Here is a 15,538-nt window from a genome sequence, read left to right as displayed (position 1 = left end):
TTGAGCCTTTCAAAGCTGAGTTTCCAGGGCCTGATTTTAAAAGGAGGGGCAGCGAGAGCACCACCGTTTTCTGCAGTCACATCACAGGAATTGCCAAACACCTTTGCTAATTACATTATGAGGGAAAGTGTGGAAAAATCCATTCCATGCAGCTGGGTAGCCATGCCTGATAGCTCCTTATCACTGCAGTCTATCACATGTATGTGGCAATTCGAAGAACACCTGCAGAGGAGCCCTCAATGCCAGATGCTTTAAGCCCAAAGTATAAACTAAAAGTCAAAATCTTTGGATGCTGGAAACAAACAAACAACAAAAAATGCTGGAACACCTCAGCAAGTCAGTTAGCATCTGTATAGAGAACAAACAAGTTAAAATTTTAGGTTTGGACCATTCAGCTATGAATGGCCCACACCTGAAATGTTAACTTGTCTATTATCTCTACAGATGCTGACCTGACCTGAGCTAGCATTTCTGTCTTGCCCCAGTCGGGGTATCCATTGTGAACTCTCAGGCTGCTGGTGTTATAAAAGTGTTTTTGTGTTCCAATCTATAAGAGACTCTTTGTCTTGCATCAGCATGTTCGCGGACTGAATGAGAGTGCTATTATGCACAGCTTCACTGTCACCTTTAGCTGCACTCCACTCTGCACCACCGAAATGTGTCAAAATACCACAGAGGACTCAGTTCTTCATAGGAAAAAATAATAAAGCTGTTACGCAAAGCTTTCTAAAAAGTTTCTGTCTTCTACTTAATCAACTTTGAGGATGATTATTCTTTCTGATTGTAACAGCAGAATATGATGGCTTTGACACAAAACTGCAACAAATGCCTTCATTTATTCATTTAAAACGCGGGTATGAGTAGAATTGGCACCAAGCCATTTAAAATAGCAAGCTTGACTTTGAGAATATAAACAAACCCCTGATGCTACTAGCAACAGCAATTACTAAATTAAATCCTCTCTCTCTGACACCAATCTTTCAAAACTGGGAAGAGTTGGACAGACAGTCTGGGCTAACTAGCACCAGTAATTACATCTTCTTGCAAAGCAGAAACATTTGCTACGATGGTGAATGGCATTTTTTTTGTAAGCAAAACTGAATGAGGCTTTCCTAAATATTTTCCCACCATTTACGATTAGTCCAAAAAATGTATCTACTGAAAGTGAAGATCTAAATTTGCCAGCAATATGAATTCATTTTACACAAACCTGCTATTACTTACAATTTTGCAGAATTTGCATTGGTATTAATAATACCCCTTTTGTCAATTATGTATGCTCACAAATCTGCAAGGAGCATCTCAAAATGTAGCTGCATTTGTAGCATTCCCATGAGCCAAACATCCTCCTAAATTTTGTTCAAATGGCTGTTCTTCACTAGTAAGGCCAGATATCGCAGGCTATTCAATAATGGGAAGCATCACCTCTGAACCCAGTCCCGTTTCTTATTTTCAAGCAGGAGTCACTGGGATGTAATTCACAGTGAAAACCCTGGCTGATTCCCCAAACCCCCTTATAAGTCCAGGAGTACTGAGGTCAACTGTAGCACTCTTACCACCATCAGCTATCTTGGCCCAGACAGGGGATGAAGCTCAAGATGTTCCTGGACTATATGGCACATTGTGGATAAGGATAAGAGTAGTCCTCGGGTGAAGGTGCTAAATTGGCTAATTATAACAATATTAGGCAGGAACTGAAGAATTTAGATTGGGGGCGGCTGTTTGAGGGTAAATCAACATCTGACATGTGGGAGTCTTTCAAATGCCAGTTGATTAGAATCCAGGACTGGCATGTTCCTGTGAGGAAGAAGGATAAGTTTGGCAAGTTTCGGGAACCTTGGAAACGAGGGATATTGTGAGCCTAGTCAAAAAGAAAAAGGAAGCGTTCATAAGGGCCAGAAGGCTGGGAACAGACGAAGCCCTTGAAGAATATAAAGAAAGTAGGAAGGAACTTAAGCAAGGAATCAGGAGGGCTAAAAGGGGTCATGAAAAATCATTGGCAAACAGGATTAAGGAGAATTCCAAGGCTTTTTATACGTATATAAAGAGCAAGAGGGTAACCAGGGAAAGGGTTGGCCCACTCAAGGACAGAGGAGGGAATCTATGTGTGGAGCCAGAGGAAATGGGCGAGGTACTAAATGAGTACTTTGCATCAGTATTCACCAAAGAGAAGGACTTAGTGGATGATGAGTCTAGGGAAGGGAGTGTAGATAGTCTGGGTCATGTCGTTCTCAAAAAGGTGTTGGGCGTCTTGCAAAGCATTAAGGTAGATAAGTCCCCAGGGCCTGATGGGATCTACCCCAGAATACTGAGGGAGGCAAGGGAAGAAATTGCTGGGGCCTTGACAGAAATCTTTGCATCCTCATTGGCTGCAGGTGAGGTCCCAGAGGACTGGAGAATAGCCAATGTTGTTCCTTTGTTTAAGAAGGGTAGCAAGGATAATCCAGGAAATTATAGGCCGGTGAGCCTTACGTCAGTGGTAGGGAAATTATTAGAGAGGATTCTTCGGGACAGGATTTACTCCCATTTGAGTGGATAGTCAGAAGCTTTTTCCCAGGGTGGAAGAGTCAGTTACCAGGGGACATAGATTTAAGGTGCGAGGCAAGTTCTTTACACAGAGGGTGGTGAGTGCCTGGAACTTGCAGCCGGTGGAGGTAGTGGAAGCAGGAACGATAGGGACGTTTAAGAGGCATCTTGACAAATACATGAATAGGATGGGAATAGAGGGATATGGTCCCTGGAAGTGCAGAAGGTTTTAGTTTAGATAGGCATCAAGTTCGCCGCAGGCTTGGAGGGCCAAATGGCCTGTTCCTGTGCTGTACTGTTCTTTGTTTATTAGGGAGTGAGCCACAAGGGAAAATCCATTCTTTTGTTCACTTTTTTTCATGACTGTCTTCCATCATGCTCTGGCAGCAGCTTGAATTACTTTGTTCTTGTAACTGAAGAGTCAGCCATATCTCCCTCAGCCACAGCTTCTGTCATCTTAGTTACAGCTTGCTTTTCCTCTTTGTATTGAGAATCTCCTTGAAACTATTGGTCAGTGAAGGTATTAAGGCCAATGTAGGCAATTTTATGGAGATGCTGGTTGTTCAGCACAGGAATAACAGGCTTTGCTCTCGTGTCTTTTCCATCTGCACATCATAATCTATGTGGACCAGGAGTCAACGCCTTTCAATCCAATTGATATCACATATATTGACTTTTGCCCAACGTTGGCTGTAGTGCATCTCGCTAATAGAGGCATAGAGAGATACAACACTGAAACAGGCCCTTTGGCCCACCGAGTCTGTGCTGACCAACAACCACCCATTTTATACTAATCTTACATTAATCCCATATTCCTTTACATCCCCACCTTCCCTCAATTCTCATACCACCTACCTATACTAGGGGCAATTTACAATGGCCAATTTACCGATCAACCTGCAAGTCTTTAGCTGTGGGAGGAAACCGGAGCACCCAGCGGAAACCCACGCGGTCACAGGGAGAACTTGCAAACTTCACACAGGCAGTACCCAGAACCAAACCTGGGTCGCTGGAGCTGTGAGGTTGCTGTGCTAACCACTGCGCCACTGTGCTGCCCTAATATGCTAATACTTCAGAAAGATGTAGATAAGATGGTCTAGTATTCCTGCACTGAATTCTTAGCTTCTCCCAAGTGAGGGCCTGTTTGCTGTAAAGTGGCATGGCTTTCAAAATGAATGCAGCAGCAGCTGGGTAGACTCTTGCAATAGTGAAGTAACAGAACAAATTTCCAATGAGAAGTCAGGCTGAAAAGAAAGAAAGGAATAGTTGGGGAAAATCAAAAAGGGCAAAGAATTGGAAGGGGAAGGACTGAGATACCAACTAACAACAGGTAAAGAGAGAAGTTGAGGGAATTTCTGCTCTGTTAATCTGCACGTGTGTGCATGTGGATCCTAAGAACTGTGCCTTTGTTGGCAGCAGAGGAGGGATAAAGAGCACCAACTGTTTTGGGGCTACTGCTTCCAATTATATGCTATGAAGTTAGATTAATTAGTGATGGCAGAGGAGGAATTACTCAGGAAATAGTATAAAGTGTTGAAATGGCACGCTAACACATGTTTTGTACTTCACTGAGTATTTCTTTCTTGGTGCCACTAATTTACAGCTCCACAAATCATGGAAGCCTTTAGTGATGTACTCAGATGATGTAAAATAATGTACTGGTGGCAACTTACAGCATTAAGTATTAGTAAGAACAGCATGAACAGGTACTCTTCAGGAATGAACAAACTAACATTTCCAGTATTGATGTGAAAGGTTAATTGTCAGTACTTTATCAGCTCACAGATTCTTTTGTGTTGCAACAAGACTAGATTCTGATTAAGCAAACATACAAGTCTTTTAATTTCTATTGTTTAGTCAATGTTCATGGTACAGTGAGTCAATACAGGATATATTATTCAAAGTGATTCTTGACAACGTAGCCGGCGGGAACGTCATCCACCTGCGCCAACCTGCGCACATGTGCAAACAGGCTCCTGCTCTCTGCGCGTGCGCTGCATTCCGCATTGCCATGACCGGCTGGCACATGCACAGATGACGTCATCACCTAAATTGCTAGGACTGGTACACGCATGCCCAGATGATGTCATCGCATAACGCGAGAGAGAGAGCAGGCGGAGAAGCGGGGAGAGAGCGGGGGGTGGGGGGAGAAGCGGGGAGATGGGGGTGGAGAAGCGGGGAGACGGGGGGGGGGTGGTGGTGAAGCAGGGAGACATCGGGGGGGGGAAGCGGGGAGACAGCGGGGTGGGGGAAGCAGGGAGAGAGCAGCTGAAGACCTTGGTGGTGGCGGGTGTGCTCTCCCCCTGCCTCCCCGCCCGCTCTCTCCGGCAATTCCCCCCCCCCCCCCTCCTCGATTTCCCACTCTCTCCAGCCATTACACCCCCCCACCCGCCTGCCCGCCCTCTCCGGCCATTCTGCCCCCCCTCCCTCTCCGGCCATTACACACCCCCACCCCCCCGCCCGCCTGCCCGCTCTCTCCGGCCATTCACCCCCCCCGCCCGCCCACCCTCTCCAGCCATTCCCCACCCACCCGCCCGCTCTCTCCGGCCATTCCCCAGCCAGCCAATCTCTCCGGTCATTCCCCAGCCAGCCGATCTCTCCAACCATTCCCCAGCCAGCCGATCTCTCCGACCATTGTGTGCTGTCATGTGTTTACGTTGCCTTTGTGTGATTATTTGAGCAGCGCCATCTTTAGTCCTGGCAGCTGCCTGAACGTCGCTGACTGTGAGGTTTTAGTTGAACAGGCTGCATTTGTGTATGTGTCAGTGCAGCACCATCTAGTGGCTGCGTTGTCAGCAAACGCAGCCTATATTATTTGTGCTAAAGTATTTGTGCCACATACAATGGGTTTTCATGAATATGAAAGATTCTTCATTCCTAGATGGCTGCAGTGAATGAAGGCTTGGAACTTTCTGTAACTAAGATACTCTGAATATTCCACTAACATATAACTCTTAGTAGAGCTTTCAGTACAAATTTCATTGTAGAACACCATATTCTACTCTTGACTATATTGTCTTATTTCCTATGTACCAATTCAGTCAGTAGTGCCACTCATGCAGAGCAACAACTTATATAGAGTGTTTAATATAGAAAACATTCCAAAGCATAATCAAAAAATGGAGTTATTAGGTGGGCTGACTATAACCTTGGTCAAAGAGGTGGATTCTAAGGATGGCCTTAAAGGTGGTGAGGGTGGAGAGGCTGAGGGATTTAGGGAGGGAATTCCAGAGGATGGAGCCTAGATGGCTGAAGGGTCAGCCAACAATAGTGGAACACGTGTGGAGTGAACACCCAAGAGGCTAGAGTTAGAGGAACAGAGAGCTGGGGGCATGCTGCAGTACTGAAATAAGTCTTATCAAAGTCACAAATGGCATCCTATGTGACTGTGACAAAGGTAAACTATCCTTCCTCGTCTTTCTCAACTTGTCAGCAACCTTTGACATGGTAGACCACACCATCCTCTTCCACATATCTCCACTGTTGTCCAGCTGGGTGGAACTGTACTCACTGGTTCAATTCTTATCCATCTAATCATAGCCAGAGAATCACCATAATGGCTTCTCTGCCATTCACACACCATTACCTCTGGTGTCCCCCAAGGGTATTGGCTCCCTCCTGTTTCCCATCTACATATTGTCCCTCGGCGACATCATCCGAAAACAGCATCAGTTTCCACATGTACACTGACGACACCCAACTCTAGCTCATGAACATATCTCCCTACCCCTCCACTGTCTCTAAATTGGCTGACTGCTTGTTTGATATCCAGTACTGGATGAGCAGAAATTTCCTCCAACTAAATTTTGGAAAGACTGAAGTCATTGTCTTCGGTCTCCACTACGAACTCTGTTCCCTAGCTACAAACTCCATCCACTCCCTGGCACCTGTCTGAGGCTGAACCAGACTGTTTGTAACCTTGGCATCATATTTGACCCCGAGATGAGCTTCCGATCACTTTTCTGCAACATCACAAAAACTGCCAAACTCCACTTCTGTAACATCGCCTGACTCTGCCCCATCTCATCTCATTTGCTGCCGAAACTCTCATCCATGCCTTTGTTATTTCTAGACTTGACTATTCCAAGACTGGCCAGCTTTTCATATTCTACCCTCCTTAAACTTGACGTCATCGAATACTCTGCTGTCTATGTCCTAACTCACATCAAGTCCCGTCCATTAAAGGCCTGCTCAGGTCAGGAAAAAAAACCTGACCCGAACCCGACAGAACCACATCTGACCCGAGCCCGACTCAGCCCAAGTCCCTCCATTTCTTCCCGTGCCCGGCCCGACCCTACCCAAGCCTGACCTGACCACCGGAATGTTCACTTTACCTACCTTCGCATTCCTAATCTGCAGGAAGCTGCAGCATGAGCACGATGACGTCATAGAGACGCTCACTTGCTCACTGCGGAGACTCCGAGTTTCCCTCCTTAACGTCCCCGACTCACAGCTCAGGTAGGCTTTTCAACTTTTGACACTTATCAGCAGAGCAAAATGCAATACTTACTATGTTGTCCAACCCGGACACGGGCCGACCCGGACCTGGCCCGGCCCATCCCAACCCGAGCCCAAAAGCCAGACCTGGAAGAGTGACATGTCGTCGGGTTCCGTCAGGTTCGGGTTGGGTAGCAGACCTTTACCTTCCACCTATCACCCCTGTGCTTGCTGACATACATTGCCTCGCAGTTAAACAATGCCTCAATTTTAAAACTCTCAACCTTGTTTTCAAATGCCTCCATGGTCTCGCCCCTCCCTATCTCTGTAATCTCTTCCAGCCTCACAATCCTCCAAGATATCTGCACTGCTAGTCTCTTGAGCATCCTGATTTTAAATTTGTCCAATATTATTGCCTTCAGCAACCAAGGCCCTAAGCTCTGCAATTCCCTCCCCAAACGTCTCCATCTCTCTTTCCTTCTTTAACATGCTCCTTAAAACCTAACGCTTTGACCAAGATTTCTGCCACATTATCTGTTTATGTGACTCACTGCTAAAGTTTGTTTTATAATGCTCCTATGAAGTGCCTTGGGAGGCTTTATTACTTTAAAGGTGTTATAAATACAAGCCGTCATTGTTGTTGTAGGGCTGGAGTAGGTTACAAAGTTTGAGAGGGGCAAATAGGATGCCGAACAGTCTGTTCCAGCTTGCAACCATGACCAGGTGGGAATGGAATCAGTGACAAGAGTACAATGGGCTGAAATTTATGGTCCCGCCACCAAAAACAATGGCAGCCCGTCTGTTTGGGCCACATGTCGCGGAGCCACCACGATATTAAGCGCGGCAGCTCATTTAAATAGCTGGGATGGACCGCGCCTGCCACAACCCCCCCCCCCACTCCAGTGACGTAGAGGGGGCGGACTGTCCATCCCCGGCATTGACGTCAGCTGCCATTGCGCAGGCGCTGACGCCATTTTTAAAGGGCTTCGAGCCCTACATTTCAATTTAAATATTTAAAGAGAGATTGAAGGAAAAAAATTAAAACATTTATTTTGCTCCTTTCCCCCCCCCCCTCCAAAACACTTGACCTTCCCCATCCATGACTCCACTCCCCGCCACCCGCCATGACCCCTGATGTTGCAGGGTCTGTAAAATTCAGCCCAATGTCTTTGGTCTTCCCGATGTTTAGATGGAGGAAATTGTGGATCATCCAAGACTGAATGTTGGACAAGCAGGCTGGCAATACAGAGGCAGTGCAGAAGCAGGGTTGGATGTTTTCAGTGTGCATATGGAAGCTAACCCCATGTCTGCATGGGGCAGCATGTAGATAGGAAAGAAAAGAGGAGCACAGATAGATCCTAGGGGGAACTCTGGAACTAATAAAGTAAGGGCAGGAAAAGAAGCCATTGCTGGTGTTGCTCTGCCTATAATATGTTTAAATAGTAACATTACTCAAATAAGGTGATAAAATCTATATTACAGAAACAATGTCTAGTACAATTTATAAAAAATGCATTTCAACTAATCTCAAACAGGAGCACACTTTAAAGATCTGCACAGTACCCATAGAAACATAGTAAGATTCACAGTACAGAAGGAGGCCATTCAGCCCATTGTGTCTGTGCCGGCTGAATATTAGCTATCCAGTCTAATCCCACCTTTCAGCTCTTGGTCCTGTAGGTTACGACACCTAAAGTGCATAACTGAGTGTTTTTTTTAAGTTCAATAAGGATTTCTGCCTCTACTACCCTTTCAAGCAATGAGTTCCAGACCCCCAACACCCTCTGGGTGAAAAACATTACTCATCAACTTCCCCCTAATCCTTCTACAAATTGCTTTAAATCTGTGCCCCCTGGTTATTGAACTCTGTGCTAACAGAAATAAGTCCTTCTTATCCAAACTATCTAGGCCCTTCATAATTTTATACGCCTCAATTAAATTTCCCATCAGTCTCCTCTGTTCCAAAGAAAGCAATGCCAGCCTATCCAATCTTTCCTTACTAAAATTGTCCAGTCCTGGCAGCATCCTCGTAAAGCTCCTCTGTACTCTCTCTAGCATGATCACATCCTTCCTGAAATACAGTGGCCAGAACTGTATGCAGTGCTCTAGCTATGGACTAACTAGAATTTTATACAGTACTAGGATAATCTCACTGCTCTTAAACTCTAGGCCTTGGCCAATAAAGGGAAGTATCTCATATGCCTTCGTGACCACCTTATCTACCTGTCCTGCTACCTTCAGGGAACTTTGGACATGCACTCCAAGGTCCCTCTGTTCCTCTACACTTTTCAGAATTCCACCATTTATTGTCTATTCCCTTGTTTGTCCTCCCCAAATACATTACCTCACACTTCTCCAGATTGAAATTCATTTGCCATTTTTCTGCCCATCTGATCAGTCCATTGATATCTTCCTGCAGTCTACAGCTTTCTTCCTCACTATCAACCACATGGCCAATTTTCATATCATCTGCAAACCTCTTAATCATGACCCCACATTTAAGTCTAAATCATTGATATATACCACAAACTGCAAGGGGCCCAGTTCTGAGCCCTACGGAACCTGCAGCTTTCCAGTCTCAAAAACACCCTTCGACCATAACCCTTTGCTTCCTACTACTGAACCAATTTTGGATCAAACTTACTACTTTCCCTTGGATTCCATGATCTTTTAATTTTCTAACCAGTCTGCCATGTGGTACCTGGTCAAAAGCCTAGCTAAAATCCAGCTAGACTACAGCAAACACCCTACTCTCATTGACACTCCTTATTATCTCCACAAAAAATTCAATCAAGTTAGACAAACATGGCATTCCCTTAACAAATCCAGGCTGACAGTCCTTCCACTAATTCTTCCCTTCCTGTCTTGCTTCCCTTAGCAGCTTGGGATGCAATTCATCTGGGCCTGGTGATTTATCCACTTTCAAGAATGATAAACACCTTCATCTTTCCTCTCTCACAGTGTTTATCCCATCCAATTTTTCACGCTCCTCCTCCTTATGGGCGGCACAGTGGCGCAGTGGTTAGCACCGCAGCCTCACAGCTCCAGCGACCCGGGTTCAATTCCGGGTACTGCCTGTGTGGAGTTTGCAAGTTCTCCCTGTGTCTGCGTGGGTTTCCTCCGGGTGCTCTGGTTTCCTCCCACATGCCAAAGACTTGCAGGTTGATAGGTAAATTGGCCATTAGAAATTGCCCCTAGTATAGGTAGGTGGTAGGGAAAATATAGGGACAGGTGGGGATGTGGTAGGAATATGGAATTAGTGTAGGATTAGTATAAATGGGTGGTTGATGGTTGGCACAGACTCGGTTTCAGTGCTGTATCTCTAAACTAATCTAAACTATACTACAATGTCTGCTTTGTCGCTCTCTTTCGTGAAAACAGACATAAAATATTCATTAAGAACAACTTCCACCTCCACACACAGGTTATCTTTTTGGTCTGTAATTGGTCCTATTCTTTTCTTGGTTATCCTGTTCCTCTTTAAAAATGGTGCCAGTGTTGAATTTAATTCTTATTGGGGGAGGAAAGGGGCAATAGATTTATCGGCGGTATGTTGGGGGTGTAGCCCTTTAAAAATTTAAATGACCCGACAGGGCAGACTGCCCTTTAAAAAGGGCACCAGCGCCTGCGCACAGGCAGCTGACGCCATTGCCGGTTTCGGAGAGCCCACCCCCTCCATGTGACTGGGGGGGGGGCAACGGGGTGACCCGACTGGCTCATTATTGCAGGCCACCATTTTACTGCCCGTCGTCGCTCCCAGAGACAGAAGAAAATCCAGTCCAAGGTGTCCATATATTAAAAAAAACTAATCAAGCAATTCCTTTAGTTTAACGGGAAAGTCCAGGCTCCAAATCATTTTTGTTATTTCATCTACATACCTAAACCACATGGACTGCAGCCGTTGAAGAAGATGGCTCACTGCCACCTTCTCAAGGGCAGTTAGGGATGGGCAATAAATGCTGGCCTTGCCAACAATGCTCACATCCCACGTATGAATAAAAGAATTTAAAAAAAGCAAATACTTTCATGTATTCGTAAATCTAGTCATTTGGAAAGATGCTTGGTAGGATTTAGTCTTCAAAGGATGATGTCACAGCCAAAGGTTAGCCATGTGACATCATGATCTGAGACCAAAGGATCACTTACTGCACTAAGTCTTCTCATTGAACGGGTATCTTGGAAACTTTTCCATGTAGTATAGAATAATAATAGCCCCATAATGCTTCCGCTGTGGGAATCCAGGCCAGGCAAGTAAACTGAACCCCTGAAGAATGGTGTAATTTAAAAAATAATTATCTTGCCAGCAGCCATACACTGGAGGCTGCTGGAAACATTGCCAGGGTTGGGGAGGGTCAGGAAACACCTTCCCAAAAGTGATCAGATACTGATTCTCTGGCTGTGTGGGCAGGTCAGTGGCAGAGAAGCACCTGCAATGACGCTCGCGTCTGCCTGCGCCATGCAAATTTAGGTACCCTCCTGTGACACTAGAAATGATGGTGGGGTAGATACTGCAGGACACCAGCAGGCACAATCCCATACAGCCCACTAGGATTATGTCTCCTGGAATTTAGGGGGCCTTGAAGCTAGAAATTGGACAGTTGTTCTGCCAAACAGAAATTCTCTACAGTTTGAGATTTCCCTTCAACAACAAGCACCGTTAAATATATAGCACACAGACATTAACTACAGTTAGAACATTGAGCAGTAAGTAGTAAAAGCTATTTTCAAGATTGAGTACAGCATTAAGCAAAAGATTAACATGTTAGAAGATCAAAACTTACATTTAATCCAAGGAAGGTATAATATTGAAAAGACAACTTACTCTCTTCCTCAGGTTGCAGGTCAATATGAGATTTCGTGAAAAAGAATTTGCAAATGCCGTATAGAATTCTAGAACTTTCAGTAAGGCCTCACGGCGGATTATATGCAGGTCACAATAAGTCAGTGCCCGTACGTTGGCACAGGCATGGGCTAGGGTAGTTTCCTTCCAGAAAATATCCCCGAATACATCCCCCTTCCCTGAAAAATATTTGGAAGGTAAAGAGTTAGAAACTGTAATCATCGTTTTTTTAAAAAACAGGAGATTCATTGTGAGAGACTCATTGGTAATTATGACTCATGTGATGGAGTCCTTATTTTTGATGAGCAGCGGGGGGAAATATCAAACTGAGGTTAGGCAGGACTACATGGGAAATGAAGAAAGAAATCAACAGCAAGTTCCTTGATCAGAGGTGCCAGTGGCCTGGAGCTAGGTGTAGATTAGCTTCCCACACTCTCAGCTGGGAAATGGCGCATGACAGAGGCAAATACAAAGGGAAGGAAATTAGAACTATAAAAATGAAGACCCTCCCCCCAGATATGATACTGACTGAATGGTGTCAACTATCATCTATCAGTTTGAAGGGCATTGGATATCATTCTATATCCTAGAAAATCTGCCACAATGTTCCTCAAGGTGATGTGGAGGATTCACTGTTTTATAATCATAGGAGTGTTCATGCCCTGTAGCAGATAAAATTAGAGCTACTGATGTACAGTGACTGAGACAAATTATGTTTTTATTTAGGTTTTTCTGGGGGTGTGGTTTACAGATGTTGTGGGAACCAATATACACGACTATGATTTCATGAAAACTATTAATGCGAGGCCTTTATTTTGTATAAATTTCTTTACCTATGGACTTCATTTTTATCCCTTGCCATTTTTCAAGCAGATAAAATGCAGCAAGATATTGTCAAGATGCCATCCTACCTCTTCTGAAATCTGGTAATACTTGAGAAACTTGTTAACAGCGGAACTAGGTCCTGCTGTCCTAGTTGAACTACTGATGCAGCATCCTGTTCCACCCACCCTGGCACCCCAAACCCTGTAATTTTGGACTAACTGTCCCCTTATCTGCCTGAAACTCTGTCAGTCTTACTTTTCCACTTTGACAGATGTTAATAATTAGAACGTCTACAATTTCTCATTATCATAAAATAGCTGCTTTTAAGATAAGTCTTCAATTAAAAGAATTCAAATTAGGAAGAGGAAAGATTCTCTCCCATTTTAATATGTGTTGTGAAGTTTATAGAATGCAAACAAAAGCTGCAACAGTTGTGTAATCAATCTATGTTCTCTCACTCATGCACTCTTGCTACCTATGTTTCAGAAACCACACACAAAACAAATGACCTAAACATAGCTTTTGAACATTTTCCTCGAGCTTTTGTAATTTTTTGAAAAATAAGCGTACAGAATTGCCTGGAAGCTGAACAAAAGCAACAGCAATTGAGCTGAACGAACTGCTACGAACGTATCCTGGAAGATTATGCACACTGCACACGCTCAGACGACAAGATCTATACTTAGCTAACAGACTTTTGGAAGAGCAGTGGCTTTTCAGTAATAAAATTGAACCCGGGTGAAAGATTACAACTCTGTTTGTCTCTCCACACTTGCCAGACCTGCTGAGTATTTCTAGCAATTTCTGTTTTTAATACTTATATGAACAGTTCATTTTAAAATAGTTTCCCCTTTCCCTTTTTATTTTGTCCCTTTTTGCCCAGAGAAAAATTAGATGGGGTAGAATAGGGGACAGGGTTAAGTTACATTTTCTTTTTAGAAATACTGGGCTGAATTTTACCCCGACGACAGGGGCCCCATCGACAGGCCAGAAGGCGGGGCCGATTGCACCTCAGCACTATTTTGGACCCCTAGTCAAATTCCAAGGCGGGCAGCCAATTAATTCCCCACTGTCAGGGGTCTGTGTCCCTTTAAGGACAGGGATCCCACCTACAAGAGCAGCCGGCCAATTAGAGGGTCAGCAGCTAGTAGTACTGGCAGCGTGAACGGGAACAGTGGCCACTGCCAGTACTACAGGAGGCTTGGACCTGGGACCAGGACCAGGACCAGGACCGGCGCTGGAGCTCATATTCAGGTAAGTAGGGCGGGCTCACCGGGGCCAGCCAGTTCAGCAGGCCCCAGCGAGGTGGGGGAGGGTGGGGTGCTCATTGAGGGCAGGGGGAGTCGTTTGCAGAGGGATGGTCTTTTCTGCTGAGGGCCAATGGAGAGGGGCACCCTTTCCCACTCAGCACACAGGGAGACCATTTTGTTTTACTGGGCGACCTGTGGTGGAGGCACCTCCCGCTATTGGTAAAATGGCAACAGTGGCGCAAAGAGGCTCTTGTGGTCATTAATTGGCCACTTAAGGGCCTGAATTGGTCTTCACAGGCAATTTTATGGGCTGTCCGCCTCCATTCCCATCCCTAGGGGGCCCATAAAATTCAGCTCACTGTGTACAAACACGTATAGATCTGTTCACATGTGCACACATCATTTTTAAAATACAATGAAAACTGGATATTCAATTAGTGAAATAATAGGGCAGTATTGACTGAAATCAGACTGCTGTTCTGAGTGAGATGGATGCTGCCTTATCCAAATTCTGACCAGACTACACATCTACTAAAGATTCTACGAGGGCATATATGGAACAAACAAGCTGCCAGATTAAATACAGTTTATTAACATCTGCTTTCCTTTGCTATGTGTATATTTTAATTACTGTATATGCATGCACGCACAAATTTTTAAAAGGAGCATAAAGTATATATTCAGTGTTAAATGCCGAAGGCAAATTGCTAATGAGGCACATCAGGATCAGTTTGAGATTCTGAATTGTAATTAAATGTTTCATTATTATCTATTGCAAAGAAAATCACTTGTGTTTGAAAATCAGATGTAATCACAGGACATTTATAGAAGTCCAATCTTTCATTGTCAATTATGCCTTTATTTTTTGCCTCTGCTTGATTTGTAATTAAATTCACATTGTTTAACAGACATGATTTAACTAAAAGATGCAGCTCAATAGCAGACATTTTCTAAAAAGACAGTACTTAAGATTATTTTAATGTTTGGCTTAAATATTAATAGAATTCTACTTATGGTACTGAATCCTGAATATATTTATTTGTATATATTTATGCCATACAAAATGAATGACTTTTCCTAGAAATATGTGATTAGTCTGTTCTTATTCCCATACCTTTGAATAGGGTAGTAGTTGGTGGTTGTCCTGCCATGATTATTCCTAGGCAGAGTTTGCTGTAAGAGTCAATGGGCCAGAATGTAATGTAAGCAGCAAAAAAAATGGCGCCCGCCATTCGTTAGACTTGTCCTTTCCCGCTTAATTTCCATGAACATTTTCACGGCAAATTGCTGCAAGTCGAAGACTGAAATGGCACAGCACCCTCTACAGGAACTTCACATCATTCAAGACATTTGAATTAGTATCCAGGTGGCTGGTTTCTGTTTACACGCAGCTTAGAGTGGAGCGATGCATCTCGGTCAGCAACATCCAGATTTTGCATCTAACCACGCGTCTGCGCTCGCCTGAAGTTGCTGTCCAATTTGTGCATGACCAAAGGTGAGCGCCATTAGCCTCACCATTATGTTCACAGTAAATTCTGGCCCATTAATATAGTCCACCATTCTTTGCTGTGGTTTGAGTTTAAAAGCTCGAAAGCTACATCTGTGCTAGCTCTAATTCATTTCAAGTATTATCACAGCTACTGTAAGCCTGACTTAGGAT

At 44.4% G+C, this 15,538-nt stretch overlaps 1 protein-coding gene across 1 annotated transcript in view; it reads right to left on the bottom strand.

The window, feature by feature from the left end:
- Positions 1-15,538, bottom strand: part of kcnh5b (potassium voltage-gated channel, subfamily H (eag-related), member 5b) — a 349,527-nt gene that overhangs the window by 102,157 nt on the left and 231,832 nt on the right. Inside the window, exon 10 of the mRNA XM_068038274.1 lies at positions 11,786-11,982. Coding sequence (XP_067894375.1) covers positions 11,786-11,982 — 197 coding nt within the window. The remainder of the gene's footprint in view (positions 1-11,785; positions 11,983-15,538) is intronic.

This window comes from Heterodontus francisci, chromosome 9 (assembly GCF_036365525.1).
Source record: "Heterodontus francisci isolate sHetFra1 chromosome 9, sHetFra1.hap1, whole genome shotgun sequence".
Classification (NCBI taxonomy): domain Eukaryota; kingdom Metazoa; phylum Chordata; class Chondrichthyes; order Heterodontiformes; family Heterodontidae; genus Heterodontus; species Heterodontus francisci.
Note: the sequence above shows the minus strand (reverse complement) of the source record. Positions and strands in the feature narration are given on the sequence as shown.